Source organism: Schistocerca piceifrons, chromosome X, assembly GCF_021461385.2.
Source record: "Schistocerca piceifrons isolate TAMUIC-IGC-003096 chromosome X, iqSchPice1.1, whole genome shotgun sequence".
Classification (NCBI taxonomy): Eukaryota; Metazoa; Arthropoda; class Insecta; order Orthoptera; family Acrididae; genus Schistocerca; species Schistocerca piceifrons.
In genome coordinates this window covers 116,663,523-116,681,756 of record NC_060149.1, presented here as the reverse complement: position 1 = coordinate 116,681,756, position 18,234 = coordinate 116,663,523, and the positions used below count along the sequence as shown (strand labels likewise).

Here is an 18,234-nt window from a genome sequence, read left to right as displayed (position 1 = left end):
TTGGGAGTTATTTTTCCACCACTGTAGAATATCTCCCTCGTTCACACAGTGTTCTTGCAAGTATCTGCTGACTTCATCATGTAGGAGAGGAGGCTCTTCTGCCCAGTCCTCAAATTTCGCCATTTTGTACGGCCCTGGATTTGTTTCTTGGTTGCTGTGATTGGGCACTTGTACTGAAACTGTACATGTTCCAATTAATATTTGCAGAATAATGTGAAGATCGTACTACACATAGTTGAAATTATAATAGGTTTTAGATGATGCTATCATTTATCGTCCTGTAAAGTCACCAGAAGATCAAAACTAACTGCAGGACGATTTAAATAAGGTATATGTTTTTGGTGTGAAAATTAGCAGTTGGCAATAAATAATGACAAGAGCGAGGTTATCCCAGTGTGTACTAAACTAAGTCCGTTAAACTTCGTTTACAAGATCAACCAGTCAAATCTAAAGGCTGTAGATTCTACTTAATACCTCTGATTACAATTACGACCTACTTAAATAGGAATGGACACACAGAAAATGCTGTAGGCGTTTTAATGACAAAACACTCTTTTGGAGCATTGCTACGAAGTTGAAGAGCCTTACTATTGACGGAAGAGGTCGAAAGAGTCTAAATAAGGGCAGCTGGTTTGGTATTATCGTAAAACAGGGGAAAGAGTGTCGCGGAAATTACACAAGAGTTGGGGTGGTAATCATTACAACAATGGCGTTTTTTGACGTGGCGCGATCTATATATGAAATTTCGATCACCAATTTACACCTCCGAAGAGATTGTAAGTAGCGTGAATAAAAGGACGCTATGTGCAAGAAGCATGAAGCACCCTTTGAATGTATCCTGATAGTTAAAAGAGCCACGCGCACTTTGAATAAGAAAATGCTATTTGACACTGAAATCAATATAAAAGATAGGGTCGCCACCAACTCTAGCCACACGACAAAGAAGAGGTAGCACTGAGTCGGAAAATTACTTAATTTATTAATAAGAAAAACTCACAAAGGAACATTCATTGTAAAATCATTGATAAAGAATGGGATGTAGTTATTAATATGATCCAGGCATTCTTCCCGTGAATCAAATATTGAGTAAAGTAAATAGGGCGTGAACACCATGCGTAAGTGCAGCCTGCAGCAAGATTCGTGAAAACACGATCTATTCCAGAGCATTTGTTTCAGATAAAAAAAGGGACACTAATCACTACACCTGCGCACATGGAAACGCTATAGGTGGGCCAACAAGGAAAACTACAAGGTAAATGGCGAAGGTAACGGCGACGTAACATCGGTACGCAAGATAAGATTGAAGGCAAAATTATTTATTCCTTAAAACATTGATGTAGTGCATCTATAGACTGCTGTTGCATGCTAACTATGTACAATTGCTTATGAAATACTATACGTTTCATAACAGACTCGCGTGCCCACTCGGTCCGCGGAGACAATTTCTATGGACCGTGGCCAAATTTTAATCACATGAGACAAAGAAAATTCACAAATACACAAAAATTACCAAGATCCGGAAAAGATTAGAAGCATACACACACAGTTGTAGGCACATAAACATTCACACTGAACCGAGGGCACTTCAACATATGCAACTCCTTTGTGCTGCGTTCCTCTCACGGATTAAAGTCAAGACTGCATTGGGAACCAAACTGAAAGTCTACAAAAGCCTTGCATTCCCTGCTGCAACCCAGCAAGTAAATCTTTATAAGACGAAATTCGAGACCAAAAGCTAAAAGATCCCCTCTCTATGTGACAACGCGCCACGCGGTCAGTCCAACTCACCCTTCTTCGACTGGAGCACAGCTGTGTACGCTTGCCGTACCGGCGGCAGACTGCCTCCCGCTTCTCCAGCCTCTTCCACGCTCCGCGTGGACCGGAAACCCCAGGATGCCATTTCCACCACCAACCTAACGCAGGTGGATTTCTCACAAGTAGCGGAAACTTCTTTGCCGACTTGACCACTACGAGAGTTGACAATGAAAGGTGGCTACAGGACCCTTTCAAGATATTGTTGAGTCCCATATACATTGGAAAAAATGATCATCAGAATAAAATACAAAAAAGCGGCGCTCAGACGGAGAGCTGTAGGTGTTCTATCCCGCGCGAAATTCGAGAAAAGGAGACAAATAAGTTGAAAGTGGTTCGATGAACCCTCAACTAAGCACTTGCGTGTGTCTTGCAGAGTAACCATGTACATGTAGATGAAGAATATATGCATTATCTTAGGAGCTTACCTTCAGCACACATCTGTCGTGCTGCTTGGTAAACTTCAATTTTTTCATCCTCGGTTAACTTTCTTAATGTGCGGTAGTTAGCCAGCATAAACGTTGCAATTTTATGCAACATACTAACGCACATTTTCTGTTCTAGGAAGGCATCAGCGGCTTGTTTCGAAGGTTTCATGTCCTGAAAATACATTTTCTCAACATACATATTTCACAAGTGGTTATATAATATTCAGATGGAATAAAATTACAAACCTCTTCATCGTTATCCCGTACGGTACAGTGAGTTTTTTAGGCATAAAACCACGGTAGAACTAAATGTAGGGTTGGATCCTTGTCACTCTCTAGATCAACTGTGGCTTCTTTAAACGGCTTAAGAAATTCTATAAGCTGGCCAGTTATATGGTGGTCATAACCCAGCATCTTATCAGAGGCACCTTCATTATGTAAAACAGCCTTCACTGAATCAATCTGAGAATGGACTGATAAAAGCATGTCAAAATAACTATTCCAACGAGTTGAAACCCACTGCTTTAAAGATGAGTTCAGTCTCACACAGAGACCTCTTCTCTTGAAGTACGAAACCGTAGCCCGCACTGTGTTAAGAATGGCCAACATATTTGGAACATTTTCTTTCAAAAACTGTTCGCTCAGAACAGACTGTGTTTATACTATGAGCCATGCATGGAAGACGCTGATATACTTCGAGAGCTTTGACAATGTTACTGCCCTGGTCTGTGACAAACGTAATTTTGGCAATGTCTTCACGAGAAACACCCATAGTTTCTAAGCCATCTTCCAACTCGTTTCGAATATTCGAGCCAGTTTTTGGGCAGTCAGGAAACGCAGAGCACATCAGTACATATTTATTCAAACGCCAGTCTGAATTTATGTAATGCATTGTCACGGACATGTAATGCACCCCTTTGTAATTGTCTGTCCATAGATTAATTGTACTGGCACATATACCAGAACGAATCGCAGGCACTATATCTGGGAGCATTTTGCTGCGCACTTTATCAGCTAAGGTTTGAACTTTCCTAGCTACTGTCACTCGGGAAGGCATAACATTTTTAATATCAACTGAGCCATATTTTTTACCTATGTCGATCAGTGTCTGCCCTAAATTAAGAAATCCTTCTCCCTCTATACTGCTAAATGGTCTCAGGTCCTTAGCACACATTTCGACGCACTTTTCGGCCACTAAATCTTTGTCCTCTTTCAAGATATTTACGGAGTGAGAGAACTGCTTGTCAAATTTGCACACATGTCGTAACATACTCGAGGTTCCCGAATAAGTACTTAAGAGCTTTTTACATAGTTTGCATTGAGACACACCGACCGATTTATTTGAAGCGGCCTCATAAACACATGAAAACGTTTCCCATGCGGCACTTGTGCTCTGTTTCGTTACCAGCATGTATTCGCCAGTTGTCAATTTTTTTTCAATCTCACTAAAGTTCGACCTATTCATTGTGCTGCCTCCACCGTTGCGATAAATGAACTGCAGGCTAACTACCTGGCTACTCTAGTCACGGTAGCTTGACAGCGCAACCTGTTGTCAGGCGCAGCAAGCTGGGCGGGTCCCGTGAAGCTTGGCAGGCTTGCGGGAACCCAGGTAGCCCGGGCTTGCGGGAGCCCGTGTCGCCCGCATTGCCCACTATGCCTCAGTACACGCGCACTCTTGTGTTTACGTCGCGGCAGGCTGACCTGCATGAATGGTTGCAGAGGAGCTAGGGGCAAGCAGGCTGCAAGGGGAATTTGTACACCTCTGCTGTACAACTGGAGCGAGTACTAGTAAGTCTCTCTAGACCTGCCGTGTGGCGGCGCTCGGTCTGCAATCACTGATAGTGGCGACACGCGGGTCCGACGTATACTAACGGACCGCGGCCGATTTAAAGGCTACCACCTAGCAAGTGTGGTGTCTGGCGGTGACACCACACTAAGCTCTAGGGGACTGATGACCTCAGATGTTAAGTCCCATAGTGCTCAGAGCCATTTGGATTTGGAAACTTGAGCCGAGATTGGCTGCTTCAAGGTCACTCCAGCAGTGTTCTGCTTGGCCCTGCTAGCACTCTGCTACATCTACAGCTGCATGAATACTACGCAAGCCACCTGACGACGTGTGGCAGAGGGTACTTCTGGTAACACTAACTAATCCATCCTTCTTGTTCCATTCGCGAACTGCGCATGGGAAGAATGGTTGTCGGTGAGCCTGTGTATTAGCTCTATTTTCTCGAATTTTCTGGTTGTGCTCATTTCACGAGATGTATGTGGGAGGAAGTAGTATGTTGTGTGACTCTTCCTCGAAAGCACTCACTCGGAATTTGAACAGTAAACCTTTCCATAACGCACAATGTATATCTTTTAGCGTCTGCCACTGGAGTTTGTTGAGCATTTCTGTAACGCTCTCATGCCGCCTAAACGATCCGATGATGAAACGCGGCGCTCTTTGTTGGATCTTCTCCATCTCTTCTTCAGTCATACCTGCTGATGGTCCCAGATTAATGAACAATACTCAAGAATCGGTCGAACAAGCGTCTTATAGGTACTTATTTACTGGTTGAATTACATTTCCTTAAGATTCTTACTATGAATCTTAGATTCACATCTCCTTTTCCTACTGATTGTTTTATGTGGTCATTCGCTCCTAATACATACGCGTAGGTATTATATGGTGGTTACTATATCCAGCAATTTGTCATCAATAGTATTGTATTGTTGTTAGGTGGCAACGGCCTTGCACCTCACATGAGTCCATTTAACGTGACACTTTAGGTTTTGTTGGAGTAATACTCTAAATTACGGTGTAGGAAATCTACGTGGAAACGCATCGGCACGCGAGAATTCCGCGATTTTGTAATTATAAGATTTTGCGGAAAGGTAGTACGCGAGACAGAGCTCGGCTACGTCCCGGCCTAGCCGGCGAAAGCCACAGCCTGACGGTATGAATGGTGAACTGGGGGATTTCTGTAATCCGTTTAGAGAGGCCACAGCGGCCGCCACCTCTGAGGGATGCGTGGCTGCAGGTGTTCAAGTGTTTAACAAAACAGAGCAGTGAATAGCTGGACGGGCTTTCCTGTGCGTGCTCTCGCCTATGTTCCACTAATTTTACGCCTTCGGGTAACTCAAGCGGGGCAGGCCAGGAGTTCCGAATAACAAACATTCAATGCAAGAATGTGTGTTCGCTACGACGGGGAATCTTGCTGGGAAAATCTCGAGTGGTCTCTTGGGCGAAAACTTGCAGTAAACGTGTTATTGCCCACAGCTGTGGCTCTTCCCAGCCGGCGAGGGCGGAGTTTACTTGTGAAATTTTGTAGAAATTAAAGAATTGTGGGAAAGAGTTCTATTCCCAGGCCGTACATTGGTCGGCACTGGCAAACTGGGTATTTTGAGAGCTTCTAGTGATGTGATTCGCTCGGTACAAGTTGAGGTGAGAAAACAAAGGTGAAGAGCGATCTTGCTGGACTCTCGGTAGAGGTCTTGCGTTCTGGGCTCTCGTACTGAGAGGACGTTAGCCAAGTCGTCTCCCCTCTTGGTCTTTCGTTCTGACAGGACATTAGCTGCGCCAGCTCATTGCTGACGGAAACATTGTCGCAATTAGAGAAGTTTACGGACAACAGTCTGGTGTTCGAATACTGTAGGATTGTACTTTCCGAGACGCCACACGCCGATCGCACGGCCGCGCCGTCGTCGTCGGAGACCGCCGCTACAACAGGAATATTACGGTGAGATCGCTCCCGCTTCGGCCTGTGTTAGGAGTAACGTTAAATAGTTGGATCAATTGCAATTGCTGTTTCCACAGAGGTTTCACAGTACTTCGGAGTGTAGTGGTTCTTTGTATATATGTTATAAGAGATCGCGTTTTGGACCGATTTTAACAGAGTTACTGCCAGTGCCAGTTAGGAGGATAATTTGTAAATTGTTCATTGTGTTTTATTCAGCATTGATCTGAAGGTTATAATAAAATTATTACTTTCAGTAGTTGATCCTGAATTCACTCTTTTGCTTTATTTTATTTTTGTGTATGTGTCTGATGTCATTGAACACCCTAAGTGTTCGTGATCGTTCATGCTTGGAAGTAAAAATAGGTGTGATTTATCGTCAACACTACCACCGCAGATTAATTAGGGGTGACAGGGCCACATTTAAATTTAGCGTTATCCATTTTTGCGTACAGTTCCACTCCCAATTTCTCTGTAAGTTTCCAGAATGAGATTTTCACTCTGCAGCGGAGTGTGCGCTGATATGAAACTTCCTGGTAGATGAAAACTGTGTGCCCGACCGAGACTCGAACTCGGGACCTTTGCCTTTCGCGGGCAAGTGCTCTACCAACTGAGCTACCGAAGCACGACTCACACCCGGCACTCACAGCTTTACTTCTGCCAGTACCTCGTCTCCTACCTTCCAAACCTTACAGAAGCTCTCCTGCGAACCTTGCAGAACTAGCACTCCTGAAAGAAAGGATATTGCAGAGACATGGCTTAGCCACACCCTGGGGGATGTTTCTCTGTAAGTTGTTTGTCAGGGGCGAACACACGCAAAAATCGGACAAGCAACGAGTGGGGTGTTACATTGTATTGAACTGGGGACATAGAAACGACGGAGAGGCTTCGTCCCCACTTTACCCCTCAATGGTTCACAACCCCACCCAACTGAGCTACCGAAGCACGACTCACACCCGGCACTCACAGCTTTACTTCTGCCAGTACCTCGTCTCCTACCTTCCAAACCTTACAGAAGCTCTCCTGCGAACCTTGCAGAACTAGCACTCCTGAAAGAAAGGATATTGCAGAGACATGGCTTAGCCACACCCTGGGGGATGTTTCTCTGTAAGTTGTTTGTCAGTGGCGAACACACGCAAAAATAGGACAAGCAACGAGTGGGGTGTTACATTGTATTGAACTGGGGACATAGAAACGACGGAGAGGCTTCGTCCCCACTTTACCCCTCAATGGTTCACAACCCCACAACAGGCTACAGCAGTTCACTCATCCCACCGCCACCCCACACCGAACCCAGGGTTATTGTGCGGTTCGGCCCCCAGTGGACCTCCCCCCCCCCTCCCCTTCCCCCCCAGGAGGGTCTCACACCACACGAGTGTAACCCCAAATGTTTGCGTCCTACAGTAATTATGGTGTACGCGTATGTGGGGACAGTATTTGCGCAGCAATCGCCGACATAGTGTAACTGAGGCAGAATAAGGGCAACCAGCCCGCATTTGCTGAGGCAGATGGAAAACCACCTTTAAAACCATCCACAAACTGGCCGGTATACTGGACCTCGACATTAATCCGCCGGGTGGATTCGTGCGGGGACCGGCACGCCTTCCCGCTGGGAAAGCAGTGCGTTAGACCGCATGGCTAACCGAGCGGGCCATGAATAGTATAGTGGTATAGTAGTAGATTTATTTTCCTATGTACGCAGAATATGCTGCAAATCGTTACTGTTATCTAGCGTTTCTACCGTCTTATAGACAACCGCAACATCTGCAAAGAGCCTTAAAGAGCTTTTGACACATTCTACTAGATCATTTATATAAATTGTAAACAGTAACAGTCCTAACAGTCCTATCATACTTTTTTGGGGTACCTCCAAAATTACCTTTACTAACTGTTGCACAGTAATTTCCCCAGCGATAAGCGAGCAGCGAGGCTGCAGTGTAATGTAACCAGGCTCACAGCGAGAAGCGAGGTGTGATGCATCAGCAGCAAGCAGCAAGTGCCAGCAGTGAGGTCGCAGCGTAAAGTATCCTTAAGTAGTGGGGCAAAGTGCATATGAGGGTTCTTTTGATATCGAGTTGATGTGCAAATTAATTAAATCGTGGCAGCTGATTGATTTATGATCTTAAGCAACTGATCTGCTAAGTGGTTTTTCATGTAAACCCCCGCCCCTAATCCTCACCTCAGGAGTCTTTTAACCTAGTGTTCTGCTAACTGATTCCCCCCCCCCCCCCCCACAGTTCCCTATCTTCCTAACCCACCTATCTAGAGAAAGGCACATCCCCCAGCCCTCCCCTCACCCACTTCTTCTCGCCTCCCCCACTTCCCCTCCCCCACTTCCCCTCCCCCACTTCCCCTCCCCTCCTCCACTTGTGAAATGACGGGAAAAAGAGGCAGTCTATGCGGAGCTGCTGCGTAGGAAGGATGTAAAGTAGTGTCTCTATTTATTTACTTTATTTACTTATTTTTGAAGGTGTTGGAGTGTCCTCCACATTCCACCATCCCTTACCTCCCCGCCCCACGTTCCACCGCCCCCAACCCCATTTTCTCGACTGTGTGTGTGTGTGTGTGTGTGTGTGTGTGTGTGTGTGTGTGTGTGTGTGTGCGCGCGCGTGTGTTCGCTTCGAAAGTTTGAAGACTGAATGCTCTAGTCCACAATACCGCCACCAGAGTATGCAGGAATCTGTCCTACAGCAGCCCCCACCTGTCCACACTTTCTGCGTCCACTTGTGAATTGTCAGGAAAAATGCTGGAATGGAAGGTACTGTCTTTTATTTTTGGTGGGAAATGTGTAATTTACGAGATGTTGGTGCTGGCCAGTGAGGAGTTTAATATGTGTATTACTTCTAAGCATATGGCTGAGGATGGCATTCAGAGCCTCTTACATGGGGAGTGGAAGAAGGTAACAATGGTTGAGCATAAGGGGAATACTTTTCAGCAAATGATGGTGATAGAGCAGGGTGGAGTGGGGATGCATTTTGCAGTTCATAGTGACTACAGCCTATGCTAAAGCTATTCATATTTTTTAAGATGACTGCAGAAAGAGTCGCATGTTTCATCCTGTGCAAGACTGCTTAAGTGTTTTAAATTCTAACAAACGGTATTTAAAATGTACGTTTTTTCTTCTCTACCAATGACAACCCCTATGGAGTCAACTAGCACATACGTTACAGAGCAGTTGCTGTGTGGTTTTTAACAACATTCTACAGTATGTCTACTGAGGTAAAGGGATATGTGCAAGTTGACTGTTGTCTTGGATGCTTTCCTAGGAAAGAGAGACATCTGCCTCTCAATTGACATGGATCTGCGTTAAACGATGATAGAAAGCAGATAATCGGTTGAGACGGATTGTAACAAGGTAGACTCATAATGCATTTTAGAGAGAGGAAGATGTTGTGGCAGGTCATTTATCGCACATTTAACCATTTTTCTATTGTTCTCTTCGTCTGTATCAGTTGTGTGGTATAACCTGAATTCAACTCGTATACAATTCGTTTGTTCTTGGTGTGACTTATAGCGTTGTCTACCGACAATCGTTAACAGCAAACCTCCCCCATACCTCAGCCAGCAGAGGACTTTCGACACATATGTGATGAATCATGCCCACCAAACCGATGGAAAACCTATTTTGGTTCCTTCCTCTAGATAAATAAAGATACATGCTAAATACACCATTTCCCCACTACACAGGAAACTATATTTTTTTTCTTTGATGTCGAAGATAGTAGTTTTATCATCTTAAAGTTTTTTGTCATGATGTGTGGGTAAAAAACTGGCAGGGTGAACGTATGTCAGGTGTTGGAAATATATTTCCTGCATTGGAGTATTGGAAGCATTGCATTATACAACTAATATATCAGAAATCACACTGCTATAGCATTATAGCATGTTTAAGTGCAGAACCATGTAGCCTTAGGAGTGTGTTTATGTTCTACCTCCTTGGTATGGACTCCAAACAATAGAACAATATTGATAGCAAAAGTGATTTACGTAAAATGTAACAAACTCCTTCGGCCTGAAACTCCAGCATGCATAAACCATATGTTTCGTCTTCTTCTTAACCGTCTACAATATCACCAAAACACTCTCAAATGTATCAGGCTCATATCTACAGTCTTCGCAGAACGGCAGCTACGTTATTGGAATGAGAATACTGGTCTATTTCACTAGCGGCGGTCGGTTGTACAAGTTTGGAGAAAATGTTATGCTCTTTCTGAAAGAAAAATGTCGAAGTGTATTGTTTACGTGGAACTCAGCTTGTTCTGTTCCTTCACGAGACGTCAAATGTAGCGGGTATAGTGGTTGAAGACAAAGAAAGAGTTACGAGATGCATAGAGAGAGACCATTTAGAGTTTTGCTCAGGATCCTTAGCCGATTGGTTCAACAAAGGGGCAGCTCGTTTCGAAGGGGACAGAGTGCTGCTATGGATACGATTCGTGTTTGTTGGGGCTGGAATCATCAAAGGTGTTGGTGAGATCTTTCAATCTGCAACATTATCCTACGAAAGTGAGAATAATTTGTGACTCCCATCCACATAGTGAGAGATGGCCAGTCGTAACAAAATTTTTTTGAATTCATAGAGTGTTTCAGCTAAGGAACGTAGTTTTTGCACCTCCTTTCTGCCGCTGACTGTTTCCCACGCTACAAATCACTACTTGGGAATGGTTTATTAATAAGGGGTTGGACCTGCATTTGCCCATAATATAGCAGCGATTCGTCTTGAAATACAGGCACATAATGACTGCATAGTCTCCAGTGGAATGTTATGCCACTCTTTGATCAGAACCTCTTCTAACTCCTGTAGTGACGAGGGAGGCGGAAATCTGCTCCGGAGTCGGCACTCCAATACCACCAACAAGGGTTCGATAATGTTCAAGTATGGGGACTGTGCTGGCCAGGGAAGACGCTGCAGTTCAGTTACATGCTCCTCATACCACGATTGTACTCTCCTGGCTGTATGAATGGGTGCATTATCGTCCTGAAATATGGCATCATTGTTGGGGAATCATAGGGTACACCCGATCACCTAAAATGTTCAGATAATCGTTGGCTGTAATACGGCCTATGAGAGCAATGATTGGACCAGCAGAATACCATGATACGGCTGACCACACCATCACACTTCCACCTCTGTGCTTAATCGTTGGAATCAAGTAATCAGGTTTGCAGGCTTCTTTTGGTGTTCTCCAGTCGTAAACCAAGCCCGATGCTCAAAATAACGAAAACGTTGATTCGTCGAACCATATGGCGTGTTTCCACTAATCAGCCGTCCAGGCTTTATACTCCTGACACCATGTTTTATGCTTCCTTGCGTTTGTTGTCGTCACTAATGGTTTCGGTATAGCAGCTCGTCCATAAATATTCGCTTTATGGAGTTATAGGCGGACCGTGTCGGTAGATACTGTGTCTCAAAGATGGATATTGAGCTCTGCAGTCACTTTAGCCGTAGTAGTTTTGTGTTGTTTTGACACAATTCGTGTTAGTGTACGGCGATCTCTGTTATTTAGTTTTGATTTGCGTCCAATATTACGTTTACACGATGATGTGTTTCCAAGTCTTGTGTAGTCAGTCAAGACTGTTGAAACAGCTGTTCTTGAAACAATCAATAAGTTGGCTATCTTGGTTACTGATGCTCCAGCTAATCGGGCCCCTTACAATTTGCCCTCTTTGGAACTCTATTAAGTGTTTCATTGCACGTCAACCTCGGCCTCTGAATACAAATATAAAGTGTGCACTACTTGTAGGCCGGCCGATGTGGCCGAGCGGTTCTAGGCGCTTCAGTGTGGAACCGCGCGACCGCTACGGGCGCAGGTTTGAATCCTGCCTCGGACATGGATGTGTGTGATGTTCTTAGGTCATTTAGGTTTAAGTAGTTCTAAGTTCTAGGGGACTGATGACCTCCAATGTTAAGTCCGATAGTGCTCAGAGCCATTTGAACCATTTTTTGCACTACTTGTAAACAACTTGCACTGATGCCTAGTCTGTACTGAACACATACAGTCTAGCGCGACACGTGCCTTACCTGCGTTGTTGACCGTCAGACACAACCTTCCCATTACTGCCACTGTTCACATCATTTTGCCTATCCCCTGTATTTGTGTTATGTGATGTAGGCAGTGTAACAAGGTTCATGGTATGTTCACATGTATATGGCACTTGCAAAGCAATGGAGGGTGGGTTTGGCAATGACACAGAAATTGAGAAGCATGCTACAATGTCATCGGCTGATAGAATCACGAGATAGACGCGATGAGACGTTTTGTTGATGTGAGAAGTCGTCGAAGCAGCGGTTTTGAAGTCGAGGAATTGGGCAAAATGCGTTGAAATTACGGAAAATCTGGTAAAATTGTGAAATTGATGGAAAACGTGTAAAATCATGGAAAAATGCGACAATTTGCTCATTCATCATCGACAACAATATCGCAGATGGAGTTTGTGGTTTTACTCGGTTGGATGTAACGAAATAACGAGGAGGAAAGGATGCGAATTTTAGCTTCCTGTCGGGTGTAAAAATGACTGTGTTTATTTTCCGGCATGTGAACAGATAGCGTGAAAGTCGCTGTTCTGTACTGATATTTATGAGTCTGAAGTGTATGTAATACCCACATGCATGACTGTCTATTTATTTGACTTTCACAGACACTAATTTTGAGTGGTCGGGCTATCTGCAGTATCTATATCTGCAGGGGGAGAAGAGGGCTGGAGGAGGGGATGTAGGAAGGGGGGTAAGACCGGTTCTAAGCTGCTTAGTCTCTATCCATATACTGAGGTGAAGAGACATGCAGAGTTATGGTTTAAGGTTTCTTTTTTTTCGATAGTTGTGTGATATTGTTGCAGCGTTTTGTCTTCCTGTAAAACTACGGGCAGAAAGCCCTCGCACCATAACATAGTCGTTGGTATTGTGTTTTTTTAAATAGTTGCTCATTATAAGAGGATTATGTCTCTCTCCTCTTAAGACACACTGGTAACAAACACAAAAAAAGAATATGTCTTTCTGTCTTATAATGTTCAGTCAATATTGATTATCGTGTTGTTGTTGGTCCTACCAGCATTATGCCATTAGTGAAATGTTCTACTCATCATAGTGTGTGGAACTTGCTGGTTAAATGTACGTCTAAGGACTGCTGGATGGTGTTCAGTGCTTATTTTGTAGTATATTCAATGCAAGATTCATTTTTCTCTGTTCGATAATCATTGTAACAAGTATAAATTCTGTTTACATCTATTTAGCTGGACATTTAATTGATTTTAGTACTATATCAACTATTTACACTATTGCTGTCATAATATTTGTTTTAAAAGCGCAAGACTACACCCTTTTTCCGACATGCAAACAAATAGCATCAAAGTCACTGTTCTCCATTGATATTTATACATCTAAAATGTATGTAATACCCACCCACATGCATGACAGTCTGTTTACATGACTTCCACAGACACTAATTTCGAATGCTCAGGTTACGAGAGGCCACTAGAAGTGGCTGTAGGACAGTTTCGAACTCGCTGTGTTGGCAGCATTGTGGACTAGAGCAGTCGGTCTTCAAACTTTCAAGACAAACATACACATGCAGAATTCGAAAAAGTGGGGGTGGGGGAGACAGAAAATGCGTCCAGGTTGCGGTGAAGCATGGAGCACAATCCAACACACTCAAAAATAAATACACTAAATAAATAAAGACATTACCTTATGTTCTTCTTCTGCAGCAGTTCAGCACAGACTGAGTCATTTTGCCACCAGTTCAGGACTGGGGGTGAGGAGGGGATGTGGGGGGAGACAAGGAGGGAGGTAAGGAAGAGGAGGAGAGGGCTGGTAGGCTTCTCAGGAGGGAGACAAGTGGCTCAAAACTGAGGAAGTGCCCCTTTTCCTAGAAGGGGGAAGGAGGAGAGGGGCGGTGGGGGGTGAAGGGGAAATCACTTAGCAGAACAATAGTTTAAGGACCTCTGGGGTGAGGAAGGGCGAGGGTTACATGAATAACCACTGAGCAGAACAATAGGTTAAGGTCATAAATCAATCAGCTGTCACAATGTAATCAGTTTGGATGACAGTTTGATGTCAAAAGAGCCATCATACCTGCTTTCCTGCGCTACTTCCTTAGGCTGCCACTTCATTACTGGCTGCCCGCCAGCATGGCCCGGCGATGATGAAACAAGTTCTGGTCCATTTAACTTAGACCATCGCTGCCCTCCTAGCTGCTCACTACGATCTATAACAGGTGACAGTATCAAGTTGGTTTGTTGTTTGTGCTGTGACCATCACCACATGTCCTGAAACTTGTGCTATGTTTGGCTGCTTCAAGGTCACTCTAGCAAAGCTTTGTTTGACTGTTCCTTATTGCACAGTTTCTCACACAGCTTACATCTATTTCTATATCTCCATCTACATCCATACTCTGTAAACTACTGTGAAGTGCATGACAGTAGGTTCTTCCCATTGTACCCTATATTAAGGTACAGAGTGTGGGAAAATGACTTCTGAAGTACCACTGTGCAAGTTGTAATTAGGTTAATCCTATTTTCGCGATCTCTGTAAGATCGATGTGTAGGGAACTGTAGTATATTCATAGATTCCTCACTTAATACTGGCACCTGAAACGATGTACATACACTTTTGAGAAGTAGTTTGCAACCAACTTCAAACATCTTTCAGCTCAGGTGTTTCTCTATTTCCGTGATGTTCTTTCATGATCAAACAAACATGTGACTATTGTTGCTGCCGTTCTTCAGTGTCCGCTGAGAGCCTTATTTGGTATGGATCCCACGCACTGGAGCTGTATTGTAAGATGGGCTGTATGAATGTTTTTTAAGCAATCTCTTTTGTAGATTGCATTTCCCCAGTATTCCACCAATGGAACCACCATAATGATACTAATGTTATAGGACCTACAAGTGACTATTTTAAACAGACACTTATTTGAACCGTTCTTGGACTCAGTGCTTTCTGGAATCAAAGACATACAGATCAACATAACCGCTTCATGAAGGATAACAGTACGTGTAATAGTTTTTGAAAATTCGTTGTCCTGTTTCTCTTTTTCATTAGCATTTCAGTACTAAAATCTACAAGTGGCAGATGTAGTGTATGAAGTAGATGTAGATAAACAATGACGAAATATTAACTCAGAGTGATTAAGTCTAGGAAATGCTCTCCAACAGAAATTACTTTACTAATTTTGGGTTGAATCTTCGTATCTTACACTATTATGGTTTGATAATACTTAAAATAAACGGGAAAGTTTGTTACAATATACGTAACAGTCTGACAAACAGCTCTGGCTAATTTTATGAAGTTCTTCTTAGAACTGGTGACAGTATCTACAGTGAGGACAATCTAAATTCAGAGAGTGTGTCCTTAGCTCTTCCTTTTTCTAGTTACCAATAACCACATTTTTGGTATGAACATATCACTACTGTTGTATTTGGACGATACATATACATAGTTTTTGCTCCACACACTGCAAGGAATCCACTCAACTAGCGATGTGAACAGCCGCCAGCTAAAGGTTCCAGGCGAGAAGTGAGAAGCCTGCGCGGCCAGCTAGCAGCGATGTGCCAGCAGGGAGGAGCGAACTGCCAGCAGCGAGGCTGTAGCGCAAACGTATTCTTATCACCTACAGAACGTGCATGCATTGAATCTGGCGCATTTTCCGTTACGTATAATTTATGTACATGGCTTATACATCATTGAGCGGACATGTCCATATTTCCATGCCGCATTCTTTTTACAGATAAAACTTACTTCACCAGAGAGGCTGTTTTGAGCTTATTGGGCTTATTGCCTAACAGGTCCCAGATACATGGCATTCCTGCAACTGTTATTGGTGGTGTTATCGAAAAATTTGCCACTGTCGATCCACCATGAAATGTGGTTCTAACATAGCACCCATGCAATTTGCACATGACATCTGTGAACATCTCAACCAAACATTTGGTGAAAGCTGGATAGGTCGATGTGAACTAACAGTAGTAGCACAAGGGGAGTTCGATATCAATACGGCCCATTGTTCTTGTATGCCAAGGTCGTCGATAATGTAAGCCCCATCCTCCCCTTTCCCTCCTCCAGGCATATCGTGGGTCATCAAACAACATGGCTGGTACTTGGACAATTGGACAAAGGCTTATTGTTCTCGTACCAGCCACTGCCAGCAGCCCTGGTTAAGCTGTCTCAGCATTCTTTTGCCTCAGCGGACTCACATGCTGCCATGGTCACTGTGGAAGGGCTATTGTTCTCATGTGCTGAGGTCACTGGGCCAACAGAGACTAGGGTGCCACTGCCAGTCTCTGCATGCTTCTTGTCACACTGCCACCATGGCCATCGTCAGACACGAGGCCATGAACGAGGGAACTTTGTCTGGCTGACCAACACTCGGTCGTGACCCACCACAATGGAGAATACGTTGTTATTGGCTCCACGTTTTATGCATGTTTTTCCTGTATATGCCCTGTCTTGATCTTAGTCTCAGCCAAGCCACAGCCTCTAGCCAATGGGTATATGGGCCAGCCACTTGTGTAATTTTGCAGCTGGGTGCTGCAGTAATCCTGGGGTATCATTCGCAGTGCAGTGCTTATTGCAGAAGTGGACTGGATTGTTACATGCTGTAGCACAAATTAACGTTTTACAGTCAGCTATGTGATGGGAACTGCACTCATGTCACTACACACCCAGCCAAAGAAAGCATATATATCCCCAGTTCATCCAGTAGCTTCCTTCCATCTTTATCACACTTACGTCTGGTATAATCTTTGCACCAGTCTTCAGCCAGATGTGTAGCAAGCATCAGTAGATTCATCTAGCAGCACTATCAACTAGGGGAAGTCGCTGGTACGTGAGGTGTCAGCTAGCATTGATGGTTCCGGGCCTTCAGTTGATACTACCGAGGCAAGACCTCTCATTGTGTGGCACTGCCTGACACTAGCCAGCCTTCGAGAATCCTGGGTTGGACTTGGGTGATCCGCATGCCCCTGCCGGCCATCGCGGGCTACAGGCAGAGAACTCCAGTCCTGCTGTAAGGCGAGACTGCCACTGCCAGCAGCCCGGGTTAAGCTGTCTCAGCATTCTTTTGCCTCAGCGGACTCACATGCTGCCACCAGCCACGGTCAGAACCTACTGTATGAGAACCGTCGAATAATAAAGAATTTTATAATCCGCCAGCATTCTCGATTCCTCGCTCGCCAAAGTACTGGAAGATCCCACTCTCACAGCTTCCCATACATGCTATTTGTGAGCAGATATGGCCGTCCTGCAATACTGGCGTCAGAAAAGCGGTCAACATAAAAACGGCGCTGTTACAGTCCTGTAAATACAATCTATATGCTCAATAATCTATGTTGGCTTCTACATCTATATGCTGTGTCCTATATATAAATACGAAGGAATGTAACTTGTTAAACACACTGGACTGGAACCATAGTTACTGACTTCCAGTTAAATGCATACAGTCCAAATGCCAAAACTTATTTTTTAGAAGCACAGTAACAGGAAGACGAATGCTACTTACCATGCTGCCTGCGCTGGCGATCGTCTGCCGCGGTCAGCAGCAGCAGAGTCACGAGCACACACGCTACAGACCGCCCTAGTGTAGATCCCATGTCGTACGTCCTGCAAATATGGTTGGTTAGCTATTAGCATTAATTTAATCAGGTGGCCTTCCGATACAAGATACTTTTGTCCACTAGCGTTTGTGCAACCTCTTGCAATAACAAAAGCCCAATAAACCATTTCAGGCAGGTAGATCAGTATAAAACAGAAACCCATCTCTTAGATACGCTTGTGAACGCGACAGTTTCTGTGACGGGGAGGTAATCCATCCCTGGATCGAATCAGCCCGGCGGATTAACGACAAGGGCTCAGCGTGCCGGTCAGCCGGGAATGTGATTTTTGGGCGAATTCCCACATCCCACTAGGTGTATATAGGGCTGGTTCCCATGTACTGTCTCAGATACGAGCTGCGCAAACAGCTACTACACTTCCTCTCTCATTCACTCATTCACACAAAATTTACTCTGCACACAGACAGGCTAGGTAGACTGCTTCTGACCTGGCAGGGGGCGGGGGGGGGGCGGTGGAGGGGGGGGCGGGTGAATAGGAGACCTTAGCCTTCAACACTTACTCAGAATCAGGATAAACTCGAAATGACTTGTCGCGTTCAACTGTATTTACTATCCACTAAGTTCTTCTCAGCCGATTTTAGAGAAGAGGTACAGGGATGTGTGAAAATAAGCCCTTACGCATGCAGTGAGTGCTACGGTGCAAGAACCAGCTTTTAGGGAGTAAACTGCCCTTC

At 44.4% G+C, this 18,234-nt stretch overlaps 1 protein-coding gene across 1 annotated transcript in view; it reads right to left on the bottom strand.

The window, feature by feature from the left end:
- Window positions 1-17,549, bottom strand: part of LOC124722964 — a 355,252-nt gene extending 337,703 nt beyond the window's left edge. The window contains exon 1 of the mRNA XM_047248133.1: window positions 17,449-17,549. Coding sequence (XP_047104089.1) covers window positions 17,449-17,539 — 91 coding nt within the window. The 5' untranslated portion in view covers window positions 17,540-17,549. The remainder of the gene's footprint in view (window positions 1-17,448) is intronic.
- Between the last annotated feature and the right edge of the window lie 685 nt (window positions 17,550-18,234).